Source organism: Mandrillus leucophaeus, unplaced genomic scaffold, assembly GCF_000951045.1.
Source record: "Mandrillus leucophaeus isolate KB7577 unplaced genomic scaffold, Mleu.le_1.0 Scaffold1618, whole genome shotgun sequence".
Lineage (NCBI taxonomy): Eukaryota > Metazoa > Chordata > Mammalia > Primates > Cercopithecidae > Mandrillus > Mandrillus leucophaeus.
Window position 1 is genome coordinate 164,900 of NW_012101608.1, and position 13,043 is coordinate 177,942.

Below are 13,043 nucleotides of genomic sequence, written 5' to 3' on the forward strand. Positions count from 1 at the left end.
AGTAATCAGTGTTTTGTCCTGACTGGGTAGGATGCTTTAAATTAGACATGTAGCTGTGGGCCTGAACTTGGCTGGAGCATAAAGATGTAAAAACAAATCATTATGCATTCCCTGATTCCTCCTTTAAGGTTCCTCCCATTTCTGGGTCAGGGATCTAGGCTGTGGGTCCCCACAGAACTTCTGACCCTGTTTGAAGGAATACATACAGTATTGCCAGGTGTTGTCATAGTAACAGGCCAGTGGGTTCAAATATCCTTAAGCCTCAAAGTAGAAATTTTTCTAAAAGCAACAAGAAATTACTAGTGGAGTAAAAAATATGGAACTGAAAGTCCAACTGTTTGATTAAGTGTATGTTATAACCGTTGTATGACTTTGAGTGAGTTTCTATTTTTAAGAAAGTGGTATTTGGAACCACAATCTTTTAAAAAGCATAAGTTCAATGAAAACAGATTATTATAGAATACCTTGGAAACTCCTAGAAACATCGAGGAAAAAAAATAAACAATGGAAACCTACATGAGTACATATGTCTAATGATATTCATAATGCTCATTTTTTTTTAAATGTTTGTAGTTTTGTGTGTTTTTTTTTTTAATTTCCAAAAGTAGACATGACCAGGAACATGAAAGAAAATGAAGCTTAGAGATATTTTTTTTAAAATTAATGATGACGTGTGTTTTCTCTAAGATACAAGATATGAGTGGCTGGTATCTGACTGACCTTTCTGGCCGCATTCGAGTGGCTCCCCAGCAGGACGACTCGGACTCACCTCAGCAGATCAGCATCAGTAACGCGGAGGCCCGGCAAACCCTGCCGCACAGCCACTACTGGAGCGCACCGGCTCCCTATCTGGGAAACAAAGTAAGTCCACGCTTGATTCCCACTATTCTGCTTTAACTGACTGATGGTGAGAATGGGTTTTAGTTGGTAATTCTTTTAGAGAAAAACAAAATTAAATACACACTGGGTTGGATTGCCAGAACCAGCTAAATCACATTGAGTTGGGCGTCTCTTCCATGTTGCACAAGACCTTAACCAGCCACGACATCCCTAATATGCAACTTTGTATAGTTGATGTTCTATGTAAACTTTTTGAATGGGCAAATAAATTAATGAAGCCTCTAGGGTATTTTGTAAAGCAAATTACAGCTATTGGAAGAAACTGTGTTGTGCTTATGTGAAAAGAACTGTTTTCTGGAGTTGTTTATGGTGGGATACTTACTGAAGGTTTTCTCATCTGTTTCTATTCCATTACAAAACTGATACTCAAGAGATTTACTTTTCCTTCTACCTGATATGAATGTTAATTGGAAAAGAAATGTATTACATAACTAATTAAATGCTTGCCATGAGGCTTATGTAAACAACATATTTCCTGGAGCTCAGACAGAAACTACCCTAAAAGTGCCAGATTGGAAGCACATGTTTGTTTTAAAGCCCACACATACGTAAAAACATACACAGATAAACAAATGTAGCAGCCTCAGACATACAGGCTTATTTTTTTCTGTTGTGGATTATGTCTATCTAGATAGATATCCTGGGGTTTAGAATTTTAGTTTATCTTGCCTAATACTTCGTTGGAAATAAAATTTGGTGACTTCTTTATAAACGTGAATACTTGCTTGTTGTGTGAAAGTTAATACCTTCTCAGCTGATAGTTAAAATACCTGATCACACCAGAAGCTGTGATGGGAAAATCCCTTCGTGAATTGATGCTGTTTAAGCCTAGTTTACACCTAACAAAATATAGCATTATTTATGAAGAAATCGTCATTGATTAAGCAAATCAAAGTATGTTTATAGTCAGTGGTTTTCTTGCATGGCATGTGAGTATTGAAATAGAAAAACTTAGTATCTCATATGCTACTCAGTGAATGGGAACTTGTGGTGTTGGCTGGTTGAAACATTTTTAACTCATGGCCGTTTTCTTATTTTTAATAGACCTCTAAATGCTATTACAAAAAGTGTGTAAATGTCTAAAACACATTTTCAATGAACATGTATTCTAAGAGACAGCATATGTTGCATAAAATTCAATAGCTGTAATAAAAATCAAATTAAACTTCTATTTGCAAGGCCCTTTACAGCAAGAAGTCATTTTATCCTATTCTATTTAGGAAACTCTGGTATTCCCAAAAAGAACAAAATAGCATGTAGGGCTTGAATTTCCACTGCTTAAAATTGCCAAAAAAAATATAAAAATGTACTGTCAATTTTTTTAAAAAAAACTACTCTGAGGAGTTCCAAGAGGAGCCTTAGGTCAAAATTGGATGAATTTCAAAGGTCTTATTTCTTATATGATGGCAACACTTATTTAAAGTAGTTTATAATAGAAATATTCTTTACCAGATTTTCCATCCTTTCTTCTTTGGTCATATGCATTTTTTTTCTGTTGGCTGACAATCAAACTGACAGAAGGAAAGCAAGCAAATGGAATATTCGATAGAATCAGAACAAAGAATTTGGACATCCCATTAGTAGTTGTTGGTTCCCGAAGATAACTTCCCTTATCCTGGTTGAAATGTTTCTTTCTTATAACCCACAATGAAGCTCTTCATATTCCCCTACCAATCATTTTCACATCAAAACGCTGTTCTTGCCTGTGCTGCCGTTTCCATTCGGTGAACAAAATAACAGTAACAGGGTGTACAAATTGTTTGAATACGGAGGACATTTTTAATGTAACGTGAAGCCCTTGGTGGTTTACTGTCAGGCATCTCGGTATGAATGAAACAATTTGCCTTAATAACTGAACCATATAAATTTTTGATACTACAATAATACTGCAAGCTCTCAGAAATTACCACAGTACATCTTAACTGTCATGTCACATCACGTAAATTATAGTCATGATGACATGCTTAGCTTGGTTGATTTAATATCTTGCTAAGGAAATGGAAAATTGTAGGGCCTTGTCGGTAAATTCAATAAAGCCACTTTTCTAAATAGCTGAAACTAAATTCTTTTTCTTTTCTTTTTTTTTTTTTTTTTTTAAACAGAGTCTCACTCTGTCGCTCAGGCTGGAGTGCAGTGGCAAGATCTTGGTTCCCTGCAAGCTCCGCCTCCCGGGTTCACACCATTCTCCTGTCTCAGCCTCCCTAGTAGCTGGGACTACAGGTGCCCGCCACCACGCCCAGCTAATTTTTTTTGTATTTTTAGTAGAGATGGGGTTTCACCATGTTAGCCAGAATGGTCTCGATCTCCTGACCTTGTGACCCACCTGCCTCGGCTTCCCAAAGTGCTGGAATTACAGGTATGAGCCACCACACCCAGCTGAGGCTGAATTCTTTACAAGTAATTGCTGTTCGAATCAGAACCATTGCCAGAATCTGACAGAAATAGCATATCAAGATACAAATGCATCTGCTTAAATGTTGAATTTTATTTACATCCATGACCGAGAGGCTATGGTACATAATCCTTCCTCTGCTTTTTTAGTGTTATTTCCTAATTGGAAAAAAATTATGAGATGCTATTAGCTTTTCCTAAATATTTATATACAGACTTTCAAACATTTTCCAAGTTGCTTGATTATAAGCCTTCTTCTAACAGAAGGGAGATATGGTGTGCGTGTTCTCTTATAATGGAGATGCCACATGCCGTTATTCTTTTTTTAGGAGCCTAATCCCAAATAATAAAAGTGTGCTGATGTGGGACACACCTTTGCTCACATGGGTGTCTGCCTGGTTGTAATAAAACTCAAGAATACTAGCCAATTTAGCCAAGGAGTACCTTGTATCCTGTGAAACATTTTTCACATTTTTACTCTTTTGGAATAACGAAGTATAAGTAAGTGATTATAAGTGCATGTGTGGATAATGGATGAGGCCTAGGAAAACTTAGCACGTTTTTATACTTTCTATTTTTGAAATTCCCACAATCTCAGCTAGGAATTATTCCTCAATTTTTTCCCCTATGTACCAGTGAAGATTTGGCACAACTGGCAGAATAAAGTGTTAATTTTTCCCCGCCTCACTCTCGATAGTCAAAGAGAATTAAATCAGGCACCCACAGGGCTATCCCAGGTGCATTTCATTTTCAGAATGCTTGGCAAATGTTAATGCTTGGTTTTAGGGCATTTGTTTAAGCAACCAGGCAGTAGTGGAAAGAGCTAGAGGACAAAGAATCCTGCTGGTTTGCTGCAGGCTACAGCTATTCAGAAACAGTTTGGGAATTTCAGAGTTGGGATAATTTACTGCCTTAGTAAACTAAGTGCTACTGGAACATTGGGACAGTCATTGACTTAAGGTTACCCTAGTGGTCTGAAATAGTTAATGCAGCTTCCAAAAGCAATTCTCTTTGCATCTGTAAAGTTCTGAGAGAAGCTAGCTTGGCTTGTCTACTGTTCCTGTATTACCATTAAGGTTTGAAATTGTGTCTCTGAACATTATTAAATTAATCTTATATGATTTGTTCTTCACCCAAACATGCTTATTTTCTACAGCATTATGCTGTCTTTCTGTTTCTAGCTTAGAGAAGCCTTTAAATTTTTTCATGTAGTTGCCAAGAATACCTACAGCCTAGTTTAAGATGCACATTAGGAGAGTCTGCTGACATAGTAGCACCTGGCTTCTAAAAGTAATCTCTGGTAAATTCTTTTGTTGTTCTTGCTTGACTTTCAGTTTTGCTTCACAGATCTCAAATTAAAGCCATAGATTTGAAGAAGGAAATTGATATTTGAGATTTATAGGACAGGGTAGATCTTATCACATAAAAGAAGCTCAACAAGTACTATGTAATTGATGCTACATGCTTAACACAAACAAAATTCTAAGAAATTGGTTTTTTTTTTTTTTTTGATTGGTCAGAAATGCCCATTGAGTTAGATTTGTGTGAGTTGAAAGATGAATTCTGTCTTGCTTTACAAAATAATTAAAAACTCACTAACAAATATGTTCCACTCTCCTTTCGTATTTCTGACATCTTCCTTCATAGTCTTAAAATTATTCAACAGTGAAGTTCAAACCCCTCCTCCCCATCCATAATTTCCTCCTGTTTAGATCTTGGATAAAGTGGGTTAGTTAAGAAGATCATTATGCAAGTGAAGAATGGCATGGCTATAAAAGCAAATAGGATAAATCAACTATGGTTGATTTTTTATTCCATAAATAAGATCCCATCAAGACTGACTTGGCAATGGAGTAGAACCAGGAAGAAGGTTTGTTGCCTAAAATAAACTGAATTAATTTGTAAATCAAAAATAAAATTCTAAGCCCCCTGACCGAATGAACCGCCATCTTGACCAAGGGAATCCCAAAGAAACCTGAAAATCCCAAAGAAACCTGAACATCATGGGAAGGGACGGTTACACATTCCTCATTATACGATGCTCCTTTTGCAGTTTAGACACAACAGAACAACAGTAACATTAAAACAGAGATTTTAAAACTGACTAGATGGACGCTTTACAGCAGCAAGATACCAAATTCCAACCTCACTCTGGTATAGCATAACATAACAGATAGCAGACCCTAAAAGAAATCAAAGTATTTTATACCAAAATATATTTCTTTGACATATGAAATGGCCTTGCAAAGCTGTCTCTTGGGGAAATTTGCATTCTATAGAGAATCTCCTTCCCTTACTAAGTCTTTTCTGGAGAGTCGGATACCTTTTAAGGTCTGGTGAGAGACATTCACCATCAGCCTGCTACTTTAGCCTACTACCTGGAGGCTTCACCTACCTGACAAGGACCATGGCTTCCACAATCAACCCTCTTAACTCAAGCTGACATCAACTCTTCAGGCATAATTTTACTCTTTTGACCAATTGCCAGTCAGAAAATCTTTGAATCCATCAATGACTTGAAAGCCCCCACCTTGCTTCGAGATGTCCCACCTTTCTGGGCCGAACCAATGTATAGCTTACATGTATTGGTGTATGTCTTTGCCTGCAACTTTTGTCTCCCTAAAATATATAAAGCCAAGCTGTAACCCAATCATCTTAGGCGCATATTCTCAGGACCTCCTGAAGCTGTGTCACAGGCCATGGTCCTTAACCTTGACAAATAAACCTCTAAACTGAGACCTGTCTCTGATGCTTTTTGGTTTATAAATTGTTAAGGATAAATAAGAAAACAAGTATTAAAAAACAAAAAAATCAAGGACTGATTTATTTCCCATAGCTATGATAGAATCTGCTATGTAAAACTAGCACAAATGCAAGAGCTCAAGGTCAAACATAGAAATCTCTGTCTTACCTACCCTTGTCATAACATTCTCTTGACATTTTTCCTAATTAAATTTATAAAGCACTAGTTCTCACGTTACAAATTTTTATATAAAAAGCATTTTAATATTCACATGCATTCTGTTTACAGTGTTTTCCATTTTGTTTACAATTCATCAGCTGAATGAATACTAGATAGGAGAATGTTCCATTTGATAAAAACTCATGAGAAAAATAAAATAGCTTACTTACCAGTAATTTCAGTAAGAGTTGATGTGTGATGTGGTTGGCAACAAAACTTACATGATCTAGGGCTACATTGGCAGGAATTTACTGGTCAGGACAAAGGAGGTAGTGTTTGTACAGATTCTGCACAAAACACATGTCACCCAAAATATTTACCTTACTTGTGAATTTCTCTTTTTATCTTTGTTAATATACATGACCCAAGTCATCAGCTAATAAACCAAGAAATCCAAATTAAGAAGAAATAGAGCCAGGATTACTGTCCAGATGTGTCTATAGCCTCTTCCAATTAAGCATTTTTTCCATCAGTTAAGTTTATGAGTTCTTGCAGGGCATTGATCTTTGGAATAGAGATACTGAAGCAGCTTATTCAAAAGAAAGCATAAGAAAGGGAACAACAAAGATATGAATTTGTATAAATACAAATGAATGAGATGAATAACAAATGTCAATAGAAAGGACACAAATCCACCAACTTTTTAAAATGGTTTCAAAGCTCTGGCAAGATTAATCAAGCAAAAAGTGGGTGAAGCGCACATAAACAATTTTAGAAATATAAAAATGGACATAACTGCAATTACTTCAAAAATAAACAAATAAGGAAGTATCAGAAAATAAATTAAGAGTATTATGAAAATTCACACACAATAAATTAGAATACAATTTAGAAAAAGGAGTATCTTTCTAGGAAAATGCAACTTAATAAAACTGACTCAAAGGAAAAAAATCTATAATGTCAGATAAACATTAAAGTAATTGAATCAACAGTGCAATAAACCATCCAATGAAGTTAATTCCAAGCCTATTTGTTTGCAAGTAAGTTCAATCAAAACTCAAAATTTTTTTTAAATGCAAAATTATACAAACTTTCCAGAGAATGGAACAACTGGGACCTGCTCTTCAAGTAATTTTATGTGACTTGATACAAAATCTTGACAAGAGGACTATGAAAAAGAAAACCCCTACCCAAAGCCACTCATGAATATGGATGAAAATATCCTAAATAAAACATTAACAAGCCAAATCCATCAGTTTATAAAAATAGTCAGGCTAAATTGGCTAAGTGGATTTTATCATCGGTGTTTAAGATTACTTTCAAATTAGAAAACGGGTTTAAGTAGTTGACCATATTGACTGATTAAAAAAGAAAAAAATCAATTATCTCAATAGATGCAGAAAAAGAAATGGGTAAAATTAATTAAACATTCTTCATGTCTGAAAAATTTTGAAAACTAGAGTTGGAAAAGCACTTTAACTGATGAAGGCTACCTACATAAAAATCAATAGCAAATATCTTACTTAATATAAAATGTTTAAAGTATTGTTTAAGATCACAAACATGAAACAGTTCTCACTATCACGACTTGAATTTAACATTGTGCTAGAAGATCTGGACAGTGCAGTAGATAGGAAATAAAATATATAGGAATCAGAAAGGAAGAAATAAAACTCACTTGTAGATGATATAATTAACTGCTTTGTAAAATCAAAAGAATCTACAGACAATTCTTAATCAGTGAGTCAATAAGGGGACTATATGCAAAAGTAATATACAAAAGTCAATCATATTTCTTTATATAAACACTTTACAAAAATAATTTTTAAGAAGCCATGTGTAATAGCAATAAATATAAATAGTACCAAGGATTAAATTTGTAGGGAAAAGCCAATGGCCAAGAATAATCAAAAGAAATTCTAAGCAGGGCACGATGGCTCGCGTCTGTAATCCCAGCACTTTGGGAGGCCAAGGCGGGTGGATCACCAGAGGTCAGAAGTTCAAGACCACCCTGGTCAACATGGCAAAACCCTGTCTCTACTAAAAATACAAAAATTACCCGGGTGTGTTGACAGGTGCATGTAATCCCAGCTACTCAGGAGGCTGAGGCAAGGCAATCGCTTGAACTCAGGAGGCAGAGGCTGCAGTGAGCCAAGATCGGGCCACTGCACTCCTGCCTGGGGCATCAAGAGAGACTCTCCAAAAAAAAAAAAAAAAAAAATAAGGACATGTATATATACATATATATAGAAATTATAAAGGAAAGAGGTGGGTCTTTTTGGAAAGTGATTGTCATGAGGGTTCTAATCTCCATGAATAGAGTTAATGCCCTTGTAAAAATCTTATCTGATATAAAGAGTTAGGATTTACTTTAAAAGATATAATGATTAAGGCAAAATGTTATTAGTGTGAAAATAAACCAATGGAACTGAAAAAATAGCCCATAGACATTGCATACATATATGAATACTTAATTTTTAATGAAATAAGCATTGCAGATCAATGACAATAGGATAGACCCTATACAATAAATGGTCTGTTACCACTGATTATCTAGAGAAAAAATTAAAATCTCTGCATCTTTACTCCACATTATACATAAAAATAAACTCCCCTTGAAACAAATCATAAATGTTCAAAAATTATGCTAAAAACAAGTGTTTATAAAGACAACACATTGGGATTTCTGCTCCTGACCATAACAGAATAATAGTGTCTAGATTTCCTTATCTGCCTTAAACAACAAGAAAACCTGAGGGGGAAATAATGTGGAACAACAGTTTTTAGACACTGTTCCACAGATAGCATAAAACTGTGATCTCTGAAAAAGAGAAACAAATGAGGTGAGGTTTACAGTTGCCCCAAGATTATTGCCTGGGGACTGTCTCCAGGGTGAAGTGCATTGGTGTATTGAGAAAAAAGCCAAACATAGCCTGGCCTTGTGAAATGGAAAGACAGAGATTAGGGTTCATGGAGGCCCAGGCAGCTAGCATTTGTGAGGCAGCATACAAGGGAAGAGGGACCTGACCTATACAGAGAGAGAGGAGGAGAGAGCTGCAGATACCTGTAAAGAGAATCTAGAGTACTGAGTTGTAAGTATGTGAGAGAAAACTACCTAAGGGTAATGGAAGAATCACTAAAAAGTAGTAAGAGAAACAATTCCTGAGCTGATACAGGGCTGGTAATAGTTTACTTGCCTACCACCCAACGTGGAATGCCTTCATAACAGGGACTAAATTAGCTCCAAACTGTAAGCTACTCTAGGTTCACCCCAACAAATCTTAAAAACAAGCCTTAAAAGAAGTCGACTTATTTCAAATAAATTAACTACATGCCAGAACAAAGTCCAACAGTGTTTAATTACAACAAAATCCAGCACTCAACAATGCAAACTTCATGATGTCTGGCATCAAATCAAAAATTACCAGGTACATAAACAAGCACAGCATATAAACCACAACCAGGAGGAAAATCAATCAATGGAAACAGAATCCCAAATGGCAAGAAAATCATGTCAAGATATATCAGAATCAAATTATTAAAAAGACAGATAACTGGAAAATTTGTAAAAGCAGCCAGAGAAAAAAATAACATTGCCAGACATGGTGGCTCATGCCTGTAATCCCACCACTTTGGGAGGCCACGGCGGGTGGATCATGAGGTCAGGAGTTCAAGACCAGCCTGGCCAATATGGTGAAACCCCATCTCTACCAAAAATACAAAAATTAGCTGGGCGTGATGTGCACACCTGTAGTCCCAGCTGCTCGGAAGGCTGAGGCAAGAGAATCACTTGAACCTGGGAGGCGGTGGTTGCAGTAGGCCAAGATCACGCCACTATACTCCAGCCTAGGCAAAAGAGCGAGACTCCGTCAAAAAAAAAAAAAAAGAACGAAGAGAAAATAAATAAATAACAGGTACAGAGGAACAAAGATAAGGAAGAGCAGTCTCTTGTGAGGCATGATATGCTATGGTCTGAATGTTGGTGTCCTCCTAAAACTTATATGCTGGAACCTAATGCTTAATGTGATAGTATTAAGAGGTGGGGCTTTGGGGAAGTGATTAAGTCATGAGGGCTCTAATCTCCATGAATGGGATTAATGCCCTTATAAAAGAGGTTGAGGATGCTGCCTTGCCCTTTCCTTTACGTGAAGGGGCAGCAGGGAGGTACCACCTTGGAAACAGAGAGCAAGCCCTCACCAGACATCAAATCTGCTGATGCGTGGATCTTGGACTTCTCAGTCTCTAGCACTGTGAGCAATATATTTTTAATGCTTAAAACCTACCTAGTCTGTGTTATTTTGTTGTAGCAGCCTGAATGGACCAGGACACTTTGCAAGCCAGAATGCAATACAGAGATATGTTAAAGTATTAGGAAAAAGCAATGCAAGCAATCAAACAAACAAAACAAATACTATCAGTTTATAATTCTTTATCAGGCAAAAATATCTTCCAAAAATTAAGAAAAAACAAAGATTGTTTCAGAGAAATAGAAGTTGAATGTATCACAGACTGATGTATACGAGAAGAAATGTAGAAAGTTCTTCAGGCAAAAGAAAAATCATACCAGATGGAAATTTGCTCCTACAAATAGAAATAAAGTGTATCAAAAAGGTGAATAGCAACGTTTTGTCACCAGTGCTAGTTATCACAAGACCTCTAGCCAGTCATGTTTTTAGCTGTAGGGCCTAACACCATGGTTAAGGAATGAATACCTAAATACACAAACTTAAAGTAGAACTTCAAATACTCCCTGTATAAAATTTTCTCTCTGAAGTTTTAAAAAGAAAGACTGGGTTGTAAAATAAGTATAAAAAAGTCTTTCTTCTCCAGCTCTCATTTCTCATTTCAAACCTAAAGAAAGAAAACCAGCACCAATTGTAAAGTGTTTCAATCAACTCTCAATGTAAAACTTCATGTCGTTATCTGTAGCTTTTCAGTAACTTCTTACACTCAGTTTCTGTGTGCAGCTCAGTGGAGAACTATTTGGTATTCGGATCCAGTGGATTGTTGGTTCTGACACACTAGCCTACGTGCATGTGAGGCAACCCCCAACATGCTGGACCCTGCCACTTGCAATAGATCAGACCCACCCATTGTGGTTGAGTGAGGCAGTATTATGCCAATTCTAAACCTAGCTTTCTGTTTATTGTTGTTGAGTGTTGTTGGTAGTGGGAGAAGAAAATGGGTCACATACAGTGTGAAGACACAAGGAGGTGACAGCCATCTACAAGCTAAGGAGAGAGGGCTGCAACAGCTTAATTCCTTGTAGCGTTCATAAAGAAACAATCCTGCTGACAGCTTGATCTCAGACTAGCAAAATAATACATGACTTTTTTTCCTCCTTCATTTCCATGAGAATTGGGTGAAAGCTATTATTCATATAAGCGGATGACCTGATTCTCTTATTGTGGTTACTTTTCATTAGTGTTTTGGTCTTTACGTGTTTCACAGACCTGATTCAAATGCTGGATCTCTGCTTTATTAGCTTTGTGATTTCGGACATATCCCTTAATCTAGTTGAGCCAGACTCTCATTATCTGCAAAATGAGGGTTCTAGCACCCCTCAGAATTGTACAAAGCTCTCAAAAATATCCTTAGCACACCGAAGTTGTCCGATAAATGCCAATTGCTTTATGCATTTCTGTAGTTGTATGCTGCCATAATTTATTTTGGAGATCATCCTTATTTCAGTAAAAGACATTTGTTAAAAATACTTTGTCACCTGTCTGACACAGTATCTGGTGGTAGTAAGGATAAGATATCATTAAAAATAAAAATGGACAATTAGAGAGAGTTAATTTTAGCAAGTAAGTAGATTATGTGCCTTAAATGGCAGCTTTGTAGCAAAGTGCAAAACATAAATCAGTCAACCAGCTTTGTGAAATACCCACAGAGTGTTTTAGACTTTATTTTGAAGGTGCCAAATTAGAGCTAACATGCATCGCTTCATGTCTTCCCAAGAAAATTACATGATAAATATCTAACTATCTCTGCTTCACTGACGACCTAGCAGTGAAAGGGATTTGAGGTTTGTGCCCATCAATAACTAATTAGAGAAGCAAGTTTTATAACTAGTCAGTATTCTGTGGCTACAATGTGACAAGTTAAAATAAGATCCTTAAGGTGGGCGCTAACCCAATATGACTTGTAGCCTTATGACAAGAAAGGACAATTTGGAGATAAACACACAGACAGGATGAACATCATGTGAGCATCCCGATGGCCATTCACAAGCCACAGAAAGAGGCCTGGAACAGATTTCTCTTAGCCCTCAGAGGGAACTAACCCTGCCAATACCTTGATTTCAGACTTATAGCCTCTAGAACTGTGAAACAATACATTCCTGTTGTATAAGCCACCTAGTCTGTGGTATTTTATTATGGCTGCCCTAGCCAACCAATACAAATCATAAAACATCAATTATTTTTAAAATCTCACAATTTTCATTCTTGTTATATATATAAAACAAAAGGTGAATCTCTTTAATGTATAAAGAAGTTAAAGAAATTGATAACAGAAAGGCCAAGAGTCCAACAGAAATGAATGAGCAGTTTATAGAGAAGAAAATTTAAATGACTCTTAAATGTATGAAACAGTACTCAACCTGACTCATAATATGCGAACAACACTGAGAAATCATTGCCTTCTAACATATAGGAAAGTCAACCAAATGAATAACACATGCTATTACTGTGGTTTCTTCAGGAACAAAGGTCCTCATAAATTGGTAGTGGGAACATACATAGATGCAATCCAAAAAAAAAAAAAAATTCAAAGTTATAACCGGGCAGGGTGGCTCATGCCTGTAATCCCAGCACTTTGGGAGGCTGAGGTGGACGGATCATGAGGT

General features: G+C 36.4%; 1 protein-coding gene across 1 annotated transcript in view; it reads left to right on the forward strand.

Annotated features, from left to right (window-relative positions):
* Positions 1–861, forward strand: part of LOC105536632 (laminin subunit alpha-2-like) — a gene marked incomplete at both ends in the record, with an annotated part of 153,056 nt that extends 152,195 nt beyond the window's left edge. The window contains one exon of the mRNA XM_011976035.1: positions 688–861. Within this exon, the coding sequence (XP_011831425.1) occupies positions 688–861 (174 nt within the window). The remainder of the gene's footprint in view (positions 1–687) is intronic.
* Positions 862–13,043: the final 12,182 nt, after the last annotated feature.